The sequence below is a fragment of the Dermochelys coriacea genome, chromosome 8 (genome assembly GCF_009764565.3).
Source record: "Dermochelys coriacea isolate rDerCor1 chromosome 8, rDerCor1.pri.v4, whole genome shotgun sequence".
NCBI classification, from domain to species: domain Eukaryota; kingdom Metazoa; phylum Chordata; order Testudines; family Dermochelyidae; genus Dermochelys; species Dermochelys coriacea.
The window spans coordinates 51,574,767-51,599,489 of NC_050075.1; the positions used below are offsets into that span (position 1 = coordinate 51,574,767).

At 43.5% G+C, this 24,723-nt stretch overlaps 1 protein-coding gene across 9 annotated transcripts in view; it reads left to right on the plus strand.

Annotated features, from left to right (window-relative positions):
• RASAL2 (RAS protein activator like 2) overlaps positions 1-24,723 on the plus strand; it is a 276,480-nt gene that overhangs the window by 194,803 nt on the left and 56,954 nt on the right. For all 9 annotated transcript variants that reach the window (XM_043520219.1, XM_038413578.2, XM_038413580.2 and 6 more), the window contains one exon: positions 9,844-9,950. In XM_043520219.1, coding sequence (XP_043376154.1) covers positions 9,844-9,950 — 107 coding nt within the window. The remainder of the gene's footprint in view (positions 1-9,843; positions 9,951-24,723) is intronic.

A 24,723-nucleotide genomic window follows, 5' to 3' on the forward strand; every position in this document is an offset into this window, starting at 1 on the left:
AAGACAACCTCCAGGGGAACAGGACTCAGATGGGGACTCATAAGATGAGATATAGTAGGCAGGGCCCTGGCCCCCAGCCCTCCTCATCAGTGTGTGGAATCCCTTCATCCACAAGCTTCAGCAAGGGATCCATTATTTTTCATTCTGGAGTTCTTCCAGGATGGTTTGAAGAAAAAGTTCTCTGCTTGCTCCCTGGGTCCTGGTTTCGGTCCTCAAGTTGCATAAGTTCTCTTCCATTATAATCAGTTTGATTAAGGCAATATCTTACCTTAGGCTCCTATTAAGTATCTAATTTCACTTTGGAGCCTAAACCGAGTGCTAAATGCCTGAGATTTACACCTGTACTTACTGTTCTATTCTTTCTCTTTTTCATAGAAAAAGTAGCTTTTCTAATGTCCATTACCGTCATCCTGAGACTCAGGGAAACCTCAGCCCTGGCTTGCAATTTCCCCATCAGGAAAGAAAATAGTTTGCTGAATGTTTCATAGTTTGTATATGGCCTCAGTTTTTTGTCTTAATCATGAGATACCACTTTCCAAATTCTGCCCAATCCCAAATCCAGACTCAGGTTTCAGTGGCATCCCTGGACACCTGCTGAACATGTGAGGGCTATTTTTCCCTAATCAACCCCTTCTGCAGGTTCAGGATCTCTATTTGTTTGTGTTGCTCACAGAAGGACCAAGTCCTGTCCTGATGGACCAGAGGCATGAAAGCCTAAATCACTAACCCTGGTTTATTAAGAGCAATAGGAAACTGCTGCAGAGCTGAGTTACATCCAGGACTCTGTTGCATCTGAAAATGCTTATTACATGTTAAGTTAAACAACAGTGCACTTCTTAGAAATGGACTCGAACCAAAACCCAGATCCAGACTATTATTAAATATTTATATTGCAGCAGTGCTTAAAAGGCAAACAAAGTTGGGGGAGTCAGTGTTGTAGGAACTGTACAAACATAGAATGAATGGCATTCCCTGCCCTAAAGACTGTTTGTCTAGTCTATATATATTATAAAGTGTTGGAGGGGAAACAAAGCCACAGAGAGTTCAAATGAACTACTCAAAGTCACATGGAAGTCAGTGGCAGAGCTGGATTTCCTGAATCACAGCCTAGTGCTCTACCCGCTAGACTATGCTTCCTCTGACCCACAGAAACTCCGAATACTAAGGAAACCAGATGAGCAGTGAGCCTGAAATGGAGCAACTGGAGAAAGAGGCAGGAGGGAACAGCACAAGGGAAGAGGAATGTCAGGCACTGATGACAGTATTGGCATCTTCTGCTGCAGCTACTTGTCTCTGCTCTTGCAGACTCAGTTTTGTTCTGGCTCCTTGTGATGCCGGCATACCCGGTGCCATCTGATGCCAAAGTCACCATGCCTTAGGTGTATACTGACAAATGTATAGCAGGAATCAATCTGGCTCAGCTGTGTGTTAGTATTGTTAAAATGAGTATTAGAATTATAAGAATGTTTACTGTTTAGACTTTATGAATGCCTGCAAGTTGCTGCATGCATCAATCTCCCTTATAACATCTGTATCCCATATTATAAGATGGGAGCATTTGTATTGTAAGCCTCTGTAACTATGTAGATCACCCTGCAGGAGAGAGACATTAACTAATGTGAAATGCTGGTCTCCAACAGAAGGTGTTATGTCCTGTCCAGCAGGGAAGATCCATCAACAACCCATCAGATAAACTATTATGGAACATTCAAGAAGGCAAAAAACTTGGCCATTCTGGCCCTCTTCCCCATAAAGATGCGTCATGCAAGTGAATTACTCCCATCAGCTGAGTTTGCAGCTCAGAATGCAAGGGAGAAGGGAATAAAACCTCTAAAATGAAGAAACCATATCCTTTATGCTGACTGGACTCTAAGGGGCAAGGTTTCTAGGCATAAGCAAGAGATCCTCAGATGCTTAGCCTGGGTTAGCCCTAAGGACATTGTGACAGAGTCCTGCTCTACCTTGGTGGGTCTTGCACTTATTGGTGGATTTGCTCACCTTGGAGCTTCACGGCAGCCCTCAGCTAGGCCTTTTTTCTGAACCCACAGTCCAGGTCAACGACTCCTGTGTCTGACCAGGATTTGGGGGGAACCCGGGCCCGCCCTCTACTCCGGGTTCTAGCCCAGAGCCCTGGGGAATGCAGCTGTCTAGAGTGCCTCCTGAAACAGCTGTGCGACAGCTACAACTCCCTGGGCTACTTCCCCATGGCCTCCTCCCAACACCTTCTTTATCCTCACCATAGGACCTTCCTCCTGGTGTCTGATAATGCTTGTACACCTCAGTCCTCCAACAGTCCGCATTCTCACTCTCAGCTCCTAGTGCCTCTTGCTCCCAGCTCCTCACACGCACACCACAAACTGAAGTGAGCTCCTTTTTAAAACCCAAGTGCCCTGATTAGCCTTTCTTAATTGATTCTAGCAGCTTCTTGATTGGCCGCAGGTGTTCTAATCAGCCTGTCTTAATTGTCTCCCGAAGGTTCCTGATTGTTCTGGAACCTTCCCTGTTACCTTACCGAGGGAAAAGGGACCAACTTAGCTTGGGGCTAATATATCTGCCTTCTGTTACTCTCCGATAGCTATCTGGCCTGACCCTGTCACAACATACAGAGCTTTCTTATTATGAAAGCTTCTGTTGCCCTTGGAACTTAAAATTGTAACTCATTTGTGTATGTATCAAGTATCAGAGGGGTGGCTGTGTTAGTTTGTATCCACAAAAACAACAAGGAATCCGCACTCCTCATTGTTTTTGTGTATGTATGTTTACCTGCTTTAACCTTGTAAATAACTCTCATTTCCTTTTCCTTTTAATAAATGTGTAGATAGTTTATTATAGGATTGGCTACAAGCATTCTCTTTGGTGAGATCTAAGGTGCAATTGACCTGGGTTAAGTAACTTGTCTCTTGGGACTGGGAGTAACCTGAATATTACTGTGATTCATGGTGTACAGGACCATTTATCACAAAGGTAAGCTTACCTGGGTGGCAAGATGGGTATACTAAGAGGACTGTCTGCGACTCCATGTGAAGGCTATTATAGTACTTGAGAAGTTCACACTTGATAATTGGTTGGTGAAATTTAAGTATAGAACTCAGACAATTTGGAGTTTGTGCTGTGGTTTGTAACAATCTGCTCTGAGGTTGGCACTCATGCTCTTGAGCCAATGCAGGACGTCTTGATGCTCGTCCCAGCAATTTCTCTTGTCTTCAATCTTGCATGGCTATCTTCATACAGAACTTACCAGTAATAAGAGGTTCAGGAGGCATGTACATGAGAAGTTAAAAATGGATACCTGCATGCATTCACCTTCTTTACAGAGCACACAGTTAGCAGACATGACTTCTTAGAACAGTGCTTCTCAACCTATTTATCATTTATGAGCCGCATATGCAGCCCATAATGTGTTACCTGGGCCGCAGGTTGAGAACCACAACGCGTCTCCTTGAACCACCCCCACAGACCCTTATGCCCAGCATCTCCCATCCAGAGACCCCTCCACAGGGTGGGGCCAGGAGTGGAGCCATGGGTGGGGGGCTGGGCGACAGGGACCCCAGACCCCGCCATGCGGAGCTGGATGGCAGGGCAGCCACGGACCCTAAACCCCCACCCTGTGCGGCCAAGTGACAGCCCTGGACCCTATGGGGCTGGGCGATGCCGGACAGTAGCCCCAGTCCCTGCGGGGCTGGGTAGCATCCCCAGACCCCATGGAGCTAGGTGGATTCTTGTAAGTATGTGAGCACCATTTTGGTAACCGGAACACCTGCTGTCATTTTTCATTCTCAAACTTCTCTATCATGGGATTGTGAACATCTGTTGTTTTAAAATACTCAGTAGTTGGCTAGGAAGCTAGAGTGACCAGGTGTCTGGTTTTCAACTGGAACACCCAGTCGAAAAGGGACCCTGGTGGCTCCAGTCAGCACCGCTGACTGGGCCGTTAAAGGTCTGGTCGGTGGTGCTGTGGCACAAAGCCAGGCTAGTCCCTACCTGTCCTGGCTGGCACTGTGCTATGCCCCGGAAGCAGCCAGCGGGTCCGGCTCCTAGGCAGAGGGGCCACAGGGCTCAGCGCACTGCCCCACTCTGAGTACCAGCTCTGTACTCCCATTGGCAGGGAACTGGCCAATGAGAGTGGGGGCGGGGGGCAGTGCCTGTGGGCGAGAAAGGCATGTGGAGCCTCCTGGCCCCCCATCTAGGAGCCGGACCTGCTGCTGGCCGCTTCCAGGGAGCCACCAGAGGTAAACCCACGTCCCAGCCGTGACCCCCCCCCAACCTGGAACCCCCTCCTGCATCCCAAACTCCTCATCCCCGGCCCCATTCCAGAGCCCACACCCCCAGCCCAGGGCCCTCATCCCCTCTTGCACCTGCCTCAACCTGCAGCCCCCTCCCACACTCTGAATCCCTCGTGCACCCCAAACCTCTCATCCCTATCTCCAACCCCACCCCAGATCCCACACCCCCAGCTGGAGACCTCACCCCTCCTGCACCCCAACTCCCTGCCCCAGCTTGGAGTCCTTTCCTGCACCCTGAACCCCTCATTTCTGGACCACCCTTGGGCCCGCACCCCCAGTTAGAGCCCACACCCCCTTCCGCACCCCAAACCCCTGCCCCAGACCGGTGAAAGTGAGGGAGGGTGGGGGAGAGTGAGCCACCAAGGGAGGGGGAATGTAGTGAGCAGGGGGCAGGGCCTCAGGAAGGGGTGGGATTAGGGTGTTGGGTTTTGTGCGACTAGAAAGTTGGCAACCCTATTGGAAGCCTTTGATTCTTGCTGCTATCCAGTAAGTTGGTTGGTGGTGGGAAGCTATAGCAAATGCTCTGTGTTTCCTTCATTTTTTATTCTCTTCTTTACTTATCCAAAGTATTTCACTTTTACACTTTTCATTATCAAACTCACCCCTATCTCATGTGTTACTTTTTATCTTTCCTGTCTAGACTGCCTATCAATATTCACTTTGTGGTTATAGGAATCATCACAGCAAGATTGTTTTGCCCACAAAGTTATACACTGTGGCACTTGTATTCTCTTATATTTCATTCAGAGCAAGAGTTTGGTGAGCTTCCAAGCCTGGTGCAAAATCACATTTGTTCTGGCTGGCTTCTAATTCCAGTTTTTAACTGAAGGAATTAATTAAACCTGTATAACAGGGCTTTAAACTAAGCCCCACAATTCTAGTTTTCCCCAAGTGGGAGAATCCAATGGGGTGATGCTTATTCCAAGGTAAAGCCTTCACTTTTCACATTTTCATAATGCCTCCATGCTACCAAGCCATTATATTTGTAAACTGCTGAAGGCTTGTGTGACCTATATACAGACTGAGAATTTTTTAATTATCATAGGAATAGAGGAATTGCCAGACTGAATCAGACCTATTTAGTCCAGTATCCCATCTTTGACAGTGACCAGCATCAGATGCTTTAGAAGAAGGCATAAATACATCACACTTGTCAGATGTGAGGTAATCTGTCTCCAACAATTAGGCCTCATCCTGATCTCTACTAATTAGAGATTCATTTAAACCCTAACGCATGTGGTTTAATATCCCTTCAATAATTTTTCATAGCACTAACAATTAGAACTCTGGATGTTCTAATTAGCCCTATAAATGTCTACTCTCCTTCTGAAACCTTTTAAATTCTTGGCCTCAACATTTTCCTGTGGCAGTGGGTTCGACTATCTAATTGCACAGGGTGAGGAAGAAATATTTCCTTTTATTGGCTTTGAATTTTCCACCTGCTAATTTCATTGAATTTCCTAATTCTTGTTATACGGAAAACATAAACTCCTTATATCCCTTCTCCGTAGCATTCAATGTTTTGTAGACATGTCCCCTCTTAGTTGGCTCCTTTCTAAGATAAACAATCCCAATCTTTTTCATTTCTCTTCATATGATTTTTCCGTGTCCCCAGTGATCCTTATTACCCTTCCCTGAACCTGACTAATTATGCAATTTCCCTTTTGAGAGTGACCAGTACTGCACACAATATTCCAGCCAAGTCAAAGATTGTTCATTTCATCCTCTCTGTGCTGGAAAAAGGCCTTCGTAGTAGGATGCAGGGGTCCACAAACGCAAGGATTCAAGTTACAAAAGGTTGGAAACAACAAGCTACTACACTGGAAACCCAGAAGCTTGTGGACCATTGCTCCCTCATTGGAGGGAGTTGAGGCCAGCATTTGTGGCCAAGATGACTGGATTCAATGGAGAAGGGTGCCTGCCATCTGCCATACCAGTACTCCCTGCTGAATGCTTAATGAAGTGGCAATGGTGTATGTCTTGAAATAAACAGTTCTCCTGCCATGTGGGCCAAAAGAATGAGCAATTGCATGTTACAGTGGGAAGAGGGCATTGCTGTGTGAAGGGGTGAAAAGGGAGAGCTATATGTCGTCCTTTATAGATCTGGTTTCACAGGCCTTTGCTATTTCTGAGTAATTGCCTCAGCTAGTTTGCAGCTGACTAATATTATTTAACACAGATAAATGAGGTGATGAATTAAAAGCGCCACACAGGAATGTTTGCAACTCTTTCTTTCTTTCTTTCTTTCTTTCTTTCTTTCTTTCTTTCTTTCTTTCTTTCTTTCTTTCTTTCTTTAAGATTGAAAGGGGGGAAATCTATTTATTTTTCAGAGGTTGAGAGAACAGATTAAAAGGTTTCAAACTATTATTTGTCTATAGTGTTGGCCCCAGAGAGTGAGCCATGCAGAGAACTATTGTAATTTAAGACTGAGATTGTGAAAGATGCATTGATTTTATAGCAGGTGAAAACAATGCAATAGTAGTATGTAGCATGAGTGGGGGGAGGCAACCATCTAATATTGGCCTAGAAGCAACAGTATAGATTTTCCATCCAACTCAGCAGAAATACTTCTTAAGGGCACAGTAGTTGCATCGCTTTCAGCTTGTAGGCTTGGAATTAGAAGTAACTGGGCCAGTTTTACATTTTGCTAGGGACTAACCCAGCAGGTTGCTAATCTGCTCCTGCTGATATTTTTTGTTGTGTTTCTAACTGATTGCAAGCATCTCCTCTGGATATTTGCTTCTCCTTTCCTCACTTAATAGACTTTTATGAATCTTCTGAGCATGGAAGAAACTCATTTTATGAAGCAATCCCAGCATCTTTTATCTACAAATAACTTGCATTGCTGCTAGATGGGTATCGGGCCTGCAGCATAGATTCTTCTCAGCTCTCCTTTGGTTTAATCTTATTTCTCCCTATAACTCCCTGTCCTGGGAAAGGACCACCTATTGTCGAAAATGGTAGGGAATTACTTCTTCTGTTTTCATTTATGACTCAGCAAAATCAGCACTGTGTTAAATTACTTGGGATGCTTTGATGATGTGAAGTGATTTCCTGTGTGTGAAGTGAAGAAAGCCAAAGTCATTACATTAGTTGATGCTCTTTGATTTGAGGTAAAGGAGCTCATTTTGGCCCCATGTTCCAAATGCATAGATCGCTTCCATTTCCTTCAATTAAATTTCCACCAAAAATTTGATTATTGAAATATATCTGATATGGCTACCTCTCTGAGTACTTACGCCAGGAGAAGTTCTATGCTATGTGCTGCAGGCTGTATTTACCTAAGGGTATGTCTACACTGAAAGTAGGCACCTGCATCCGGCCTGTGCCAGCTAACTTGGGCTCGGGCTAAGAAGCTGTTTAATTGCGGTGTAGAAGTTCAGGCTTGAGCTGGAGCCCGGGTTCTAGGACCTGGCAAGGTGGGAGGATCCCAAAGCTCAAGATGCACCTGTGCCCAAACGTCTACACTGCAATTAAACAGCCTCCTAGTTTGAACCCCGTGAGCCCAAGTCAGCTGCCACAGGCCAGCCACAGATGTCTAATTGCAGTGTAGACATACCATAAGCTTTTGGCTTTTTTGCCTCCCCTCTTTTGGGGGGAGTCGGAGAGATGATGAAGATAGTAGAAATAAAACTAGCTAAGTATTCTGTGAGTGGGATTGACCATTGTTCAATCCTTGGTCTAGCACTGGTCTCTAGGCATTCTATTGTCTAAAGGTGCCCTGTGAAGCAGTGATCATCAAGTTCCGAAACCAGGAAACGGCTGGTGCCCCATAGGTTATGAAGGGAAGTGCCCAGTGCTAATCATCAGCCTGTGGAGAAATCTCACTGAAAGCTAAGGGTCTTTCTGTTGCAAGCTTTGACAGATTGATTAATTTATTCTGTGTGAGTGGAGCTGTTTGCATCAGCTTCGTGGTTTTGGACTAAATGCTGTGCCCTGCCCATTTACCAGTATTAGCTGGTGATCGCTGTTCAACTTTCTATGTAGCTAATTTTGGAAGCTGTTCTCCATGTTAGCAGTTCTTTAATCATTGATGCTTAAAGGCAAGCTGAGAGACTTATATTTTTTTAAAAGAAAAAGCCTTCAGTAGAAGGATTACTACTTTTGCAGCAAGATCCTATTTTCTTAACCTTTCAGTCGTTATGATGATAAATTTTGGTTTTCTCCTTCAAGACTTCCTGGGCAAAATCTACTATAATATGGATAAAATAGAATCCAATTGGCAAAGGCATCACAGGTAATGTTCTGCTTGGAGAAGGCTTTTGTGTGTGTGTGGGGGGGGGGGTCTTGATAATTTTTGGTGAAGAAATCCTTGTTCTCTTGGTAGCAGCTGGCTGTAAATTTCAGTAAACCTTTGTTGTTGCTGTGACTCAGGATATATAGTGAAATTTTCTGTAGCTGAGGGGAGCCGGCAGTTGGGCGTCTGTTAATAGCCTGAAAGTAACTAATGAGGATGTGTAGTCAGAACGATTGATTGAATAGCTGCAGTCCTGTGTGTTTTTTTTCTTTCTCGCTCTCTCTGCAAGCTGTAAAGAGGGAGGGGGAAGAGAGAGAGAAAACCAGCTTTCACTTAGTGGAAGTAGCACGGATCCCAAGGGCCAAGAGGCCAGAAATGGAAGTTTAAGCTGCATCTATCTTTTGAAAGGAAAACGGCAGGAGTCAAAATGTCAGTCTCCGAAGTCACAGTTTACTCCTTTTCTTTAAGATCCAGAAGATAACAATGGACTTTTTCTAAGGATGTGGTTTTTCATATCCTATTGAGAATGTCTTATTTATGAAGCTGGATTCCTGTAAGTCTAGTATTTGAACTGGAGATGGGCAGCAGTTGTGATAAAGGTATTAATATGTGTGTCTGTATGTGTGATTTTATAATGTGCATGCTGTATAAATCTATAAAATCAGATCTGAGCACATCTTCTGTAAAGATTTGAGCTTGCAAGATCTGCCTGCACAGATTTAGGATGCCAAAGTCGTATCTTACTAAGGTCATATTGCCAGAACAAGGAGAAACTGACCTATTTTTGTATCTGCTAACGTATATATAGGTTTCATAGGCAACTATGAATCTTCTGATGGTCTCAAAGTTTGAGCTAGCAGTTGGGTCACATTATCTGCATGAGACTGAACTTTGACCTTTGTCAAATTATGTTCAACATAAGATAAAATCATGATCTCCCTCTGTGACAGATTTTATTTGGCAATGTTAACCACTACATTGCTGATTTGTAAAAAGAATCGTTGAAAGTTCTCTGAGTTGTAAGTAGCAAGTGTACAAGGTAGCAATACATATGGGTATTGAGCTTCACCAATGTGTTTAATCATAACTGCCTATTGCCTATAAGATCAAATCAGATTCCTAATTTTGACCTTGTTGCCAGCTGAAATGTCTCTGTAACTTACCTTGATAGCATATGAGCCATATATAAATATGTAAGTATAATTTGGCTGTTAGCTAATGCATCTGATAGTTTATGACGGCTTCTGTCCAGAGCAGGATAAAACCTGATTTATTTTTTTTTCCAATTCCCCTTACCCAACTTCTTTTCTTTTTCTTGTCCAGAGGTCCCAGCAGAGAGGTCTCCTCGCAGACGGAGCATCTCAGGAACCAGCACATCCGAAAAAACAAACTCCATGGATGCTTCAAACACCTCTCCTTTCAAAGTCCCAGTAAGTGCACCTTTCCTCTGAAGGAGGGATATCTTCCCATTGAATTGGGGGTGGAGTTTAGGCTATCCTAACAAATCTAGTACTCGTCTATTGATTCAGGATGACAATTTAATAGTGCAGGTGGCCAAAAGGCATGCATATCAGCTGCCATAAATGATCAGGTAACATTTTCTAGGAGACCCATAATTTACCTTTCCTCAAGATTTGTTCTAAAATCAGTAGTCATGTATACTTTAAAACCCAACCATGGGGTGGTGAGCAGCCTAATTTCAATATGTCCTAGATACCCATGAGATTGCTTTGTAGGCTTCACACTGGACATGTATTTTCCTCTCCAAAAAAGAACTTTAGGTTGGTGATGGCATATGTGTTTTCCCCATATCAGTGGAATGAATTAGGGGTCTGAAATGGCTAACACTTTATTTTAAAGCTACTGAAATGGATCTCTGCATGTGTGTGTTAACTGGCTTTAATTCTTCTGATTGTTATTTTCAGTTTACCTTTTCAAGTATGGAGTGTGGATTTTCTTGCCAACATCTTTAAAGTCCAGTTGCTGTACTAAAACCGACAGCACTAAGGCTTTTCTATTCTTCTTCTTAGTCTTAAAGAAGAAAGTTCTGTCAAATCACAAGTCAAGTTAAAATGAAGTGCTCTTTAATATTTTACCAATAGTTAGACTTGCTTTAAAAAAGGCAAAGTCCAGATGTATTATTATAGAGATTTTTATGTTCCTCTCCACTGTGTGTAAGAACTCTTGAAAGCCTCTTGAAAATTAAAATGTTTGTCCACACAGTTTTTGGCCTTTTCTGGGTATGATGAGCACTGATTTCTCTTCCTGTGTTCTCTGTGGAGTTGAGGCCAGTATAGCTACATTTTATTTGTGTGCACCCCATAACCTCCAAATCATTGAAAGTCACCCAGAATACTCAGAACCCTGGGAAGAATAGTTTTTAGCTAACTTCAGATACAGACGTTTACGTGCTTGTTTTGTGATGAATCCCCACAAAATTCTCCCTCGTCTTTTTAATGTATAAATAAGTGGTGGATTCTTTAATTTTACAATTGATATTTTGCCAGTATGAAGGTGGATTCAATTTTATTAAAGTTAATTTAATCTGAGCCAGATCATAAACTCCAAATTAATTGGGATTTAAAAGAAAAAAAGTTCCTGGTCAAGTTAATGGTAGCTCCATCTGGGACTGTTTTCCTGTCCTCTTTCAGATTAAACTATCAGTGGTAAATACAGGGAGATCACTATCTTGGAGTAGTTACCCCTGCTCAACTCCTGTGTTTTTCTCAAAGCCTCATAATGAGACCAAAAGTTGAACTTCTGGTATCTGTTGAGGGACCACCAAAATGCGCTTTCCTTGTTTTAAAGAACATCTGAAGTAAATATTCATACTGAGACTATTTTGGTAGTTTTAATGTGCTGTGTTCTAAAGGGCACTCGAAAATAGGTTTTTAGTCTAATTACAGAATGTACTTGTTATAACTTTATAAAATCTCAGAACTTGTCTATATGCAATGAATCCTTATAGTATAATCATGGGCAGCAGAGTACATATGGGTACCATAAGGATTTTTGGGAGCTTTTGTAAGTCCCAGCAACTCTTACCCAATCCATCTGTATTGATAAGAAATTCTATTAGTCTTACAGATGTTTGAATGTATTGTGGTGGTCTGTGTCTACAGCTTATCTATAAATCACAGACAAGATTTGAAGATGCCATGTACCAAATCACTTAATGTCAGCCTGGGTTTTTTGTTTTTCATTTCCATACCTTTCACTCTTTACTATCCCTTGCAAATGTCTTTTTTTCAGCTGCTTTGTATTGTCTGTGAATTTAGGTCATTAACACTTTAAAAGTGTTTCTTTTCACTTATGTTTTCTTCTTCAGCACTCCCCCTTCTTCCCGTATCTCGTCTTTTCCAAGTTATTTTTTCTTCTAATGTTTCTTTGGGTACTGTCTTATTTTAATTTGCAATTTTAATTTTATTTTTAATTTTAGTGGGGCTATAAGAACTCTAAGTCAAAGAGGTGCAGGAACCTATCCACACCCTCTCCTTTTGGTCGTAAACAACAAAAAGTAGCTATTGTTACCACTTATGCAGCTGGTATTGTGCTCCCCTGTTGTCCTGACGACCTGTGTAATGGTGGGCCTGTTGAACCCTCCTGATTTGTACATAAAAGACAAGATTGCTGGCTTTTGTAGGTTTTTCTCTGCATATGCTATCTCATATGCTGTGGTTGTTACCAGGCCACAGTAAAGATGAGATGAGACGAGACCTACCTATGTTTCACACCAAATGCTGGATGTTGCAGCCCTCTAATCTCATTAGGTTAGTGGCTTGCAGGTAAAAGTCAGAGCATTTATGAGTAGAGTTGGGCCCAAACCAAAACTACTGAATTCAAACATCCTTCTAACTTTGTGGATTAGGTCCAACTCTACTTATGAATAGAAAACCCCTCTTGTATAGTCTCTTGATTCATATTAAGATTTTTCTGGCTCCAGGAGGGATCGATCTAAGGAGAGGGGTAAATGGCACAAGTATAGGTAAGCCCAATATCAGTGGTCTGGGAATGGAAGGTGTGGCTCTAATAGCATTAAAAGTTGTTTGTGGGGTTTTCTTCATCTCAGTGGGTGCCCGTTTTTAGACAGGAAGAACACAGAAATACGAAAGCACCTGGTTTTGTTCTTCAGTCATTGATACTTGCACTGCATATTTGAGGGGGCAAACCAGCAACCTGTGCATTGTGCTGTTTCAATGATTCTTTGCTCCCGGCTTTGGGGGGGGGGTGGAGAGAGGCAGAGCGGGCAGGGTTATGCCAAGATTTTGAAAATAAGTTGCATTTACAGCTTTCTAAGCTTCTGTTCTCTCAGGTAAGCATTTAAAACTCTTACTCTTGATAGAATGTACTGGAAATCAATGTTCTATGCAGCTTTTCCTCTAAACTCCAAACAGTGGTATACAAACAGAAAAAGGCATCGACTTTCTGACTATTAATGTGCCTTTGTCCAGTGCTTGGAGTTTTGATTTACAAATGCATAATGTGAGGTAAGTGAACATTCTTTCCAAGAAAAGTTCTTTTAAATAATCTCTTCTGTGGTGGTCATTGGGAATGGTTTTATTTAAAGGGTTGGCATGTAAACTTCAGGAAATTAAGTTTCTCTGCCTCCTACATAATGTTTAAAAGCATATTCTTTTATTTAAACTTACTATTCTATAATCTCAATAATTATGCATACACATTCTTTGGTTTACCATGTCACAGTCAGCCTATGCTGACCAATATATGGAATGTGGTTGTCTTATTTATCTCCCACAAAAGGGAGTGAAGTAGGATTTTGCTGATATTGGCAGTGCACTACAGAAGGGATAAGGAATGGCTTGTGTATAGAGATAAGAACTGTTAGTGCTTGGCCTTTTCTTCATTCCCCAGCCACGTTAGTGTTAGGTTACTTCAGTTTCCCGCTAGATTCAGTAGTGTTACTTCTCACTCCACAATTGCCAAACGTATTTTTGAGGGGAAAGCAGGGGTGAAAGTAAGTCTAGTGACTTACCGGTACTCTGGGGCCAGCTCTGGTCCCCAGAAGGGGCGGGATTGAGGGGGTCAGAGCCAGCCCCAGCCCACTCTGTAAGGTAAGTGCCCCCCCCACTGGGGTAGCAGCAGGGGCTATTTAAAGTGCCCGGGGCTCCCCTTTTCTACCACCCTGGCCTTTAAATAGCTGCCGGAGCCCTGGGGAAGTGGCGGGGCTCCAGCAGCTATTTAAAGGACCGGGGAGGCAGAGGCAGCTGGATCCCCAGTCCTTTAAATAGCCCCTGGAGCCTGCGCTACCCCAGGGTTCCGGGGGCTATTTAAAGGGCCCGCAGCTCCCCTGCTTCTACCGCCCCAGTCCTTTTAAATAGCCGCCGGAGGCCTGGAGTAGTGGCGGCGGAGCTCCAGTGGCTATTTAAAGGGCCTGGGCGGTAGAAGCAGGGGAGCCCTAGGCCCTTAAAATAGCTTTCGGAGCCCTGCAGCCACTACCCCAGAGCTCCAGCAGCAGGGCTCTGGAGGCAATTTAAAGAGCCTGGGGCTCCACCCACTGCTGGGAGCCCCAGGCCCTTTAAATTGCCCCCTGGGGAAGCTGGGCTGCCCCAGTACGGCTCTTGCTGGTATGCCGTACCGGGGCGTACCGGCTTACTTTTACCTTTGGGGGGAAAGGTTAGGCACAAAACATTGCGGGGGGGGGGACCCCACAGCTTAAAAAAAAAAAAAAAGACTGAACATTACTGCTGAGAAGTTAGAAAGACTGATAGAACTCATCCACCACCAGGCCTGGTGGTAGATGAGTAGGCGAAATACCAGCTTTCCCCTCCTACACACACACTGTGCTCTGTCAATGCAGCTTAGTCTTACAGTAGCACATCTCCTGCTATTTCATTATTGAGCCATTGTACCACTCTGACAGAACACCACAATCCCCTCCTTGCTATTCCATTTGAATTGGGGATTAGGCTAAAACATGAGAACTCCAAAATACTGAACCTCCAGAAGTGACAGAACAAAGGTCTTAGTAACCCATTGTAAAAAACAAACAAACAAAAAAACAGGTCCTTAACCACCACCTCACCTTTTTTGGCTAGTTTTGTTGATTTATTAAAATCAATACAGATATTATGTGACTCAATAACATACATGGGCACTTTAAAAAAACCCACAACATTGGATGAAACACACAAAAACGAGCTTAAAAAGGTCAGGGTGTAGGCTCTGAAATGATTTGTATGGGAACCCTATGCGAATAGTGATGGAAAGGCTGATTCTTAGGGACTGGCTTTTTTGGTTTGCCTCTAGTTCAGAATATAACTGGATATACAGGAATAGTGTCTGCCTCTTTTGCTCTTTAAGAGTCCTGCTAAGTAGAACAAAAGACAATGCAACCAGCCTAACTGATGGTCAAAGTATGATGAGATCTCACTACTGCCCAGACTCGTATCTTATGCAGTCAACAAGAGCAATGGTTGTCTCAGGAGCACTGTTCCATTACAATCAGGTTGCAAAGCTAGAACAAGTCTCTGATCTTTTCTGGCCATGTGACCCTAAGTACACGTTTTTAATTCTGCAGTAGTGCCAGTGCAGGAGTTTGAGTTGTTGAGCTACCAGTAGTGTATCAAGGCAGCACAAGATTTCTGTGTCCCAATATTCTTAATGAAAAATCATCTGGCTGTGCTTGAACTTTTTCCTTCCTATTTTAATATTCTCTTGCTTTTTGTTCTGCTCTCTCACACCATAACACCCATTCTTTACATTTACCCTTGATATTTATTTTATTTCATATAAGATTTGAGGCTTTGGGCTCTCACCCATTTTCCCAAGGATTTTGTATAGTTGGAAGAACTTGTTATTAGCTACTTCCAAGAGGCTCATGGAACTTTCGCTTTTCCCTTTATTCTGGATTGCTGTTATTTATAGATTCACAGGAATTAGAGATATGTATCCCCATGCAATAGAGATTTGTTCTTTATAGTAAATTCTCCAGTGCTTAGTCAAGAGATAGTATTTCTACTACCGGGGCACAGTCCAATGAACCTCAACAGGAAATTTTTTCCTTGTATTTAGCCCAAATTTTTCTTTGTTTCATTTAATCCCATTACTATTCATTTATATCCCTTTAGGCCACTTGATAACCTTCCACTCTCGCTTTGGTTTCACATTGTCCAAACAAGTACTGATATTGCCAGTTTTTGTATCCCCTAACTTTAAAGCATGGTTTAGCCAAGCTATACAACATCACCTTATTTTAATGTGTCTTCCATAAATCAGGCTTTCCAGCCGCTTTATCATTTTTCTTGCTCCGCTCTGAATTCACTCCAATTCACTTATGTATTTCTGGTATCACCTTGCCCAGAACTGTGTATGGTGTTTTCTACTTTTAACCCCTGCAGATCCCTTAGTGTTATTTCTCTGTCCTCACTAGCACTCACTGTACGTCCTAATTTAATATAATCTCTGAATGTCATTAATGTGCGGTTTAACTTCCAGATTATTAATAAAGATATTAAACAAAACCAGTTTTGCCATCAGTCCTTGCAGCACCCCATTGGTCAACCTCTCACAACTTGTTACATTGTCATTTATCATAATTACCCTTTTTAGATAGTCCTTCAGCCAGTGTGCAAGCCGTGACAGTAACTTTAAAAAAGCCCATTTGAATTAATTTTTCAAATAAGCCTATATGCTACATTGTAAAGCACCAACAATGAGGAGTACTTGTGGCACCTTAGAGACTAACAAATTTATTTGGGCATAAGCTTTCGTGGGCTAAAACCCACTTCATCAGATGCATGGAGTGGAAAATACAGTAGCAGATATATATATACACAGTACATGAAAAGATGGGAGTTGCCTTATCAAGTGGGGGGGCGGGGGGGTTAGTGCTAATGAGACGATTCAATTAACAGTAGAATACCAAGGGAGGAAAAATCACTTTTGTAGAGGTAATGAGGGTGGCCGATTTCGAACAGTTGACAAGAAGGTGTGAATAACAGTAGGGGGAAATTAGTATGGGGAAATTAGTTTTTGTAATGACCCTCCACTCCCAGTCTTTATTCAGGCCTAATTTGATGGTGTCCAGTTTGCAAATTAATTCCAGTTCTGTAGTGTCTCATTGGAGACTGTTTTTGAAGTTTTTTGGTTGAAGAATTGCCACTTTTGAGTCTGTTATTGAGTGGCCAGGAAGATTGAAGTGTTCTCCTGCGGGTTTTTGAATGTTATGAATGAAGCGCTTTACTGTAGTATAGGTGCACATTATGGCAAGCTGTGCTCAAGTGTGATGGAGGAATAGAGAGGCAAGAAACTTGTTTCCTCCTCCCAGCACATGGAACAAACAAGATCTGGTTGCTTGCGCTCCTTCTGCACAGTTTTGGGACATTGGTGTGCTGAACAGCCCAAAGAATGTGTATCTGTGCAGAGGTGCTTCCCTAGCCTTGAGCCATAATTTTGGCTCTAATGGCTTTACGTCTACTGCAGTCCCTTCATTGCAAATTTTGCTGCTTGATTAACCAGTACGAAGAGAGTCGTATGTGATTTGTTTTTCATAAAGCCCTGATGTTTATCACCCATATTTTTGTCATCATCCGGATGATTAGACCTCTTTTTGCTAATATTTATTCCTTGATTTGGAATTAAAGTTAGAATCACTGGATATTAGTTGCTAGGATTGCTCTTTCCTGGTTTTAGGACCCTGTTCAGCTAGGTGCTTAAGCACATGCACCATCCCACTGAAGTCAGAAAGACTACTCTTCGATTTAGTTACACATGTGCTGAAGTAACTTGCAGAACTGGGGCCTGAAAGTGCAGTACTGCTCCTCTCCTAACTCTCCCCAGATGTCTGAAACCTGCTTGTTTCTCTGTGAATTTTCCAAAATAATTCACAGTGGTTTGTTAACTTAATTCATTTAGGACCCTGGAATCCATATCGCGTGCCTCTCCCATTGTGTTTTCCTGTACTGGTTTGTATTAATTTTTTTGCAAAGTCCTTGTTATTGCCCAATTTCTCATACCTCTCTATTTGTCTTGTTAAAAACTAGGTTTTTTTAATTTTTTCCCCATAACTGTTTGTTTTCATGTTTATTGATGAACCTAGCTTCTTGCCAGGACTTTTTTCCCTTGGCCCTGGTCTACACTACGAGTTTAGGCTGAATTTAGCAGCGTTAGATCAATTTAACTCTGCACCCGTCCACACAACAAAGCCATTTTTGTTGACTTAATAGGCTCTTAAAATCGATTTCTGTACTGTTTCCCGACGAGGGGATTAGTGCTGAAATCAACATCGCCGGGTCGAATTTGGGTTAGTGTGGACGCAATTCAACAGTATTGGCCTCCGGGAGCTATCCCGCAGTACTCCATTGTGACTGCTCTGGACAGCACTCTCAACTCGGATGCACTGGCCAGGTAGACAGGAAAAGCCCTGCGAACTTTTGAATTTCATTTCCTGTTTGGCCAGAGTGGCAAGCTGATCAGCACAGGTGACCGTGCAGATCTCATCAGCAGAGGTGACCATGGAGTCCCAGAATCGCAAAAGAGCTCCAGCATGGACCGAACTGGATCTGATCGCTGTATGGGGAGATGAATTTGTGCTATCAGAACTCCGTTCCAAAAGATGAAATGCCAAAATATTTGAAAAAATCTCCAAGGGCATGAAGGACAGAGGCTATCACAGGGACCCACAGCAGTGCAGCATGAAACTTAAGGAGCTTAGGCAAGCCTACCAAAAAACCCAAGAGGCAAACGCCCGCTCGGGGTCAGAGCCCCAGATATGCTGCTTCTATGATGAGCTGCATGCAATTCTAGGGGGTGCCCCTACCACTGCCCCACCCCGTACATGGACTCCTGCAAGGGGGGAGTCTCATGCAACAGGGATGAGGATTTCGGAGACGAGGAAGATGATTCACCAGGCAAGCGGAGAAACCGTTCTCCCTGACAGCCAGGAACTGTTCATCACCCTGGATCCAATACCCTCCCAACCTGGGCTCCTGGACCTTGAAGGCGGAGAAGGCAGCTCTGGTGAGTGTACCTTTGAAAATATAATACACGGTTTAAAAGCAAGTGTGTTTAATGATTACTTTGCCCTGAAGACTTGGGATGCATTTGCGGCCAGTACAGCTACTAGAAAAGTCTGTTAACGTGTCTGGAGAGGGAGTGGAAATCCTCCAGGGACATCTCAATGAAGTACTCCCAAAGCCTTTGCAAAAGGTTTCTGGGAAGGGCAGCCTTATTGCATCCTCCATAGTAGGACACTTTACCATGGCCGGCCGTAGCATGTAGTCTGGAATCATTGCATAAGAAAGCATGGCAGCATGTGGTCCCATTGTTTGCTGTCATTCAAGCAACATCCATTCACTATCTCTGTTTCAGAGTAGCAGCCGTGTTAGTCTGTATTCGCAAAAAGAAAAGGAGTACGTGTGGCACCTTAGAGACTAACAAATTTATTAGAGCATAAGCTTTCGTGAGCTACAGCTCACTTCATCGGATGCATCCGATGAAGTGAGCTGTAGCTCACGAAAGCTTATGCTCTAATAAATTTGTTAGTCTCTAAGGTGCCACACGTACTCCTTTTCTTTTCACTATCTCTGTGTTATCCTCAGAAGAGTGATTCTTGGTCACCTGGTTGAAATAGGGGAATTTTATTCAAGGGACATTCAGAGGTGGCTGTTCCTGCTGGGCTGTTTGCCTGTGGCTGAAAAGAAATCATCCCCACTGTTAGCCATGCGGTGGGGGGAGGGGTGAAGCGATCAGCCCAGAGAATTGGGTGTGGGGAGGTTAGTTGGGTTTGTGCTGCACGTTAACCCAAAAACATCAGCCCCTCCTTTTAAATGGCTAGTGTGTCTTTTTCAATTTTAATCTCCCTTTTTTTCCTCCCACAGCTGCAAATGTTTCAACGCTGTGACTAGCATCTCCGTCCCAGAGGCTAACACAGATAAGAAGGTGAAAAAAGGCACTCATGATGAAATGTGCTCTGAGCTCATGCAGTCCACCCAAACTGAAAGAGCCCAGCAGAATGCGTGGAGGCAGACAATGGCAGAGTCCAGGAAAGCACAAAATGAACGTGAGGACAAGAGGGATGCACGAGAGGATAGATGGCTGGAGCAACAGGAGAGGTGGCGGCAGCATGATGAAAGGAGGCAGGATGCAATGCTGAGGCTACTGGAGGATGAAACTGATATGCCCCGGCGTACGGTTGAGGTGCAGGAAAGGCACAGACCGCCACTGCAGCCCCTATGTAATCAACCACCCTCCTCCCCAAGTTCAGTAGCCTCCTCACCCAGATGCCCAAGAACGTGGGGGAGGGAGGTCCTCTGGGCACCCAACCACTCCAGAGGACTGCCCAAGCAACAGAAGGCTGGCATTCAATAAGTTTTGAAGTGTAGTGTGGCCTTGTCCTTTCCTCCTCCCCCACCCCTCCTGGGCTACCTTGGCAGTTATCCCCCTATTTGTGTGACAAATTAATAAAAAATGCATGAATTTGAAATAACAATGACTTTATTGCTTCTGCAAGCGGTGATCGAAGGGGGGAGAGGAGGGTGATTGGCTTACAGGGAAGTAGAATGAACTAAGGGGGTGGGTTTTCATCAAGGAGAAACAAACAGAACTGTCACACAGTAGCCTGGTCAGCCATTAAACACGTTTTCAAAGCTTCTCTGATGCACAGTGCGCCCTGCTGTACTCTTCTAACCGCCCTGGTGTCTGGCTGCGCGTAATCAGTGGCCAGGCGATTTGCCTCAACTTCCCATCCCGCCGTAAACATCTCCCCCTTACTCTCACAGATATTGTGGAGCATACAGCAAGCAGTAATAACAATGGGAATACTGGCTTCGCTGAGATCTAACCGAGTCAGTAAACTGTGCCAGCATGCTTTTAAATGTCCAAATGCACATTCTACCACTCTTCTACACTTGCTCAGCCTATAGTAGAACAGCTCCCGACTACTGTCCAGGCTGCCAGTGTACGGCTTCATGAGCCATGGCATTAAGGGGTAGGCTGGGTCCCCAAGGTAACTGTAGGCATTTCAACATCCCCAGTGGTTATTTTCTGGTCTGGAAAGTAAGTCCCTTGCTGCAGCTGTTCAGACAGACCGGAGTTCCTGAAGATGCGAGCATCATGTACCTTTCCCAGGCATCCCACGCTGATGTTGGTGAAACATCCCTTGTGATCCACCAGTGCTTGCAGCACCATTGAAAAGTACCCCTTGCGGATTATATACTGGCTGGCTTTGTGGTCCAGTCCCAAGGGATATGCGTTCCATCTATCGCCCCACCACAATTAGGGAATCCCATTGCAGCAAAGCCATCCACTATGACCTGCACATTTCCCAGAGTCACTATCCTTGATAGCAGCAGCTCAGTGATTGCGTTTGCTACTTGCATCACAGCAGCCCCCCACAGTAGATTTGCCCACTCCAAATTGATTCCTGACTGACTGGTAGCTGTCTGGCATTGCAAGCTTCCAGAGGGCTATCGCCACTCGCTTGTGAACTGTGAGAGGGCTGCTGTCATCTCAGTATTCTTGCACTTCAGGGCAGGGAAAAGTAAGTCACAAAGTTCCATGAAAGTGCCCTTATGCATGCAAAAGTTTCGCAGCCACTGAGAATCATCCCCCACCTGCAACACTATGCGATCCCACCAGTCTGCTTGTTTCACAGGCCCAGAATCGGCGTTCCATAGCATGAGCCTGCCCCATTGCCACCAGGATAGCCAAATTGCAGGGCCCTGTGCTTTGAGAGAAGTCTGTGTCCATGTCCTCATCACTCTTGTCACTGCGCTGCTGTCATCTCCTCGCTTGCTTCTGCAGGGTCTGGTTCTGCACATACTGCATGATAATGCGTGAGGTGTTTACAGTGCTCATAACTGCTGCAGTGATCTGAGCGGGCTCCATGCTTGCCATGGTATGGCGTCTGCAGGAGAGCAGAGTTGCAGGGGAAGCGGGTGTTCAGTGACGATGGTTTGCAGACCTACTGCACCGTCTGCTGCCAGGACACAACAGCTGAGCGGACTGCACGCTTGCCGTGTTATGGCGAGATAAGAGCAGCCAAGCAGAGTTGCAGCGGAAGCGGCCCTGCAAGACCACCAGGAGAGCAGAGTGGCAGCGGACGCGGGGGCTGACGACCTGCGAGGTGGATTCAGGAGAGTAGAGTGGCAGCGGAAGCGGTGGTTCAATGACGACAGTTAGCAGTCCTACTGCACCGTCTGCTGAAAGCGATATGGTGACTGCACGGAAAAGAGGCACGAAATGATTGTCTGCCTTTGCTTTCACGGAGGGAGAGGCGACTGATGACATGAACCCAGAACCATCCCGGACAATGTTTTTGCCCCATCAGGCATTGGGAGCTTAACCCAGAATTCCAATGGGCTGCGAGAACTGTGGGATAGCTACCCACGGTGCAATGCTCCAGAAGTTGACACTAGCCTCGGTACTGTGGATGCACTCCGCCAACTTAATGCACTTAGTGGGGACACACGCACAATCTACTATATAAAATCGCTTTCTAAAAATCGACTTCTATAAATGCGACCTAATTTTGTAGTGTAGACATACTCTTAGTATATTTATAAAAGCCCTTCCAACTCCCCTTCACCTTTTTGGATAACACTAACTCATTCTGCTTTTTTGCTTCCCTTATCTTCCGTCACAAACCTGAAGTGTGACTCTAGCCTTGTTTGGTACCCTTCACATTCTCTATTTCCATTGAAGACTTTTCACTCTCTCTTTGAGCTTACAATGCTGAAGTTACAGAGGCTGCCCGCTTGTTCCTTGTATTTTAATTTTGCAGGATAATTGAATTGCTGAACCTTGATTATAGTAGTTTAGCATCCTTTAGTCTTTCTCTACACGCACATTTTAATACAGCCTTCTTCTGCACCATGCTCAGTGATCCTCTCATTTCCACAAAATTGCTTCTATGAAATGTAATGCTCTTATGCATGCACTGCTGTGTTCTTTGGACCTGTTCCTTTCTACATTTAATTAATTACACTTTACTCCTAGAAACATAGGAATTGGTAAAACAAAACAGATGATTTCTCCATCTTATTCTCAATCCTTCCTTTGATAGTGGCCAATACCAAATAATTCAGAGGAAGGTTTAAAATGATGCACCTGGTCAAGTGTGCAGCACTGTGCTACTGGAGAAAAATTCCTTCCTGAACCTAGCTGGCAGTCAGCTTGCCCCCAGAAGCATAAGGATTGCTCAGTCTCCTTGTTATTTTTAAACCTGTCTGATGCAACTGCAGATGTTATTCCTACTTACATAAATGTGTCATCCTCTTTTAATCTTGCTGAAACATTTGTCTCTCTAATATCTTGTGTAAGTGAATTCTCAGACTGATTATAGAGAGCATGGGAAAAAAAATCTCCTGTTAATGTTTTTAAAGTTGATGTCTCTCAGATTTCAGTTTTATCCCTTGTTTTGTGTTATGCAGCAGAATGAATAGGGGAGCCCAATTAGCTTTTGTTTTTCTATACCTTAACGTTTTTGTATACCTCTGATTCCATTTTATTTTTATTTCTAAACCAAATAATCTTAGTCTTTCAAATCTATCTATATATATAAATCCTTTTACTCTCTGCCTCTAATCAATTTTGTTTTTCTTACCTTGGCTTTTTTAAATTTTATTTTATTTTTTTTTGACATTGTCTGTTACTGAGATGAGATGAGATAACCAGACCAGAATGCCATATTTAGAGTGAGGAAGTCCAGTGCATTTATTTAACACCATTTTATGTTTTCTTTATTACTTTTTATCCTTTCTCAATGCATAGAAACTCTTTTTTTTTTTATTTTTAATGCTGTATGTTAAGAAGGCATCTTCACTGAGGTGTCCACAGTGATTTGTACTGCCAGATCTTTTTTTGATGAGCTCATTACAGCTCATTCGTAATTTGTGGTATTTTGTGGGGGGGTTTGCCCAATATGCTACCATGGGCATGGTGAGATTTATCTGTCTTTCTGTTGCCTGATCAGTTAGTTTTTATTAGGACCTTCTAGAGTCTCTCATAGTTCTCAAATATTTTAGTAACCTGAATAATTTGTCTGTCAGCAAACTTCTCCATCTTCGTTTTGTTATATTTATTAATGTTCTATAAAGAAAGGTGAGCCTCACTGTTCACAGTACTCATTCTTGGAGTACCCCCACTATTAACTTCCTTCCACTCTGAGATCAAGCAGATTTCCCATATGCTTTGCTTCAGTCTCTTCACATGATTTTTAACATATGACACAACTTTTCACCTTGGTTTCTAAGCTTTCTCAATAGCCTCTTGTGAGGAACTTAATAAAAAAAGTTCTACTCTTCGGAACATTCAGTAACACTTAGAAAGGATTTCTAGTGGGGTAGCAATAGCTACAACTATTGCTATCTCCATTGAGATGGTGGCCATTTCCATAATTCATCCAGTCTGTAATCCCTTTAACCTGAGATGGGAAGAGTCCAGGAATCACTCCTAAAGTCCAGTTTCCTGTATGCTGCTGTTGCTATTGTTATGGCTAATAATAATGTATTACTACTGCTATGAATACAGTACCATAAACGAACATGGCACTTTCCCAACACATCAAAGACAATGTCCCCGTCTCAAAGAGATGATGATTTAGGTTGAATTTTACATCCAAAAATGTTGCATAGGTGCTAAGTCTTCCAGTCACCCATTCTACCCTGACTTTACTGCTCCTAGATCTCTGCTGAGAATGTTGTTTTACCAGATAACTCACATTATTATTTCAGAGTAGCAGCCGTGTTAGTCTGTATTCGCAAAAAGAAAAGGAGTACCCGTGGCACCTTAGAGACTAACAAATTTATTAGAGCATAAGCTTTCGTGAGCTACAGCTCACTTCATCGGATGCATTTGGTGGAAAAAGCAGAGGAGAGATTTATACACACACACACACACACACACACACACAACATGAAACAATGGGTTTATCATACACACTGTAAGGAGAGTGATCACTTAAGATAAGCCATCACCAGCAGCAGTGGGGGGAAAGGAGGAAAACCTTTCATGGTGACAAGCTTACCTTGCTTGCTCTAAAGCTTATGCTCTAATAAATTTGTTAGTCTCTAAGGTGCCACGGGTACTCCTTTTCTTTTCACATTATTATTGTTAGCTTGTTGGTTGCTGTGGAAGTTGTTAAGAGAAGCATTATTTGTTATGCACAAACTCTTCTCCCCAAAGTGAAAAATACTTATGTCTGTAGTGTGCCGTAGTTAAGTATTGTCATTCATGCCATGATGT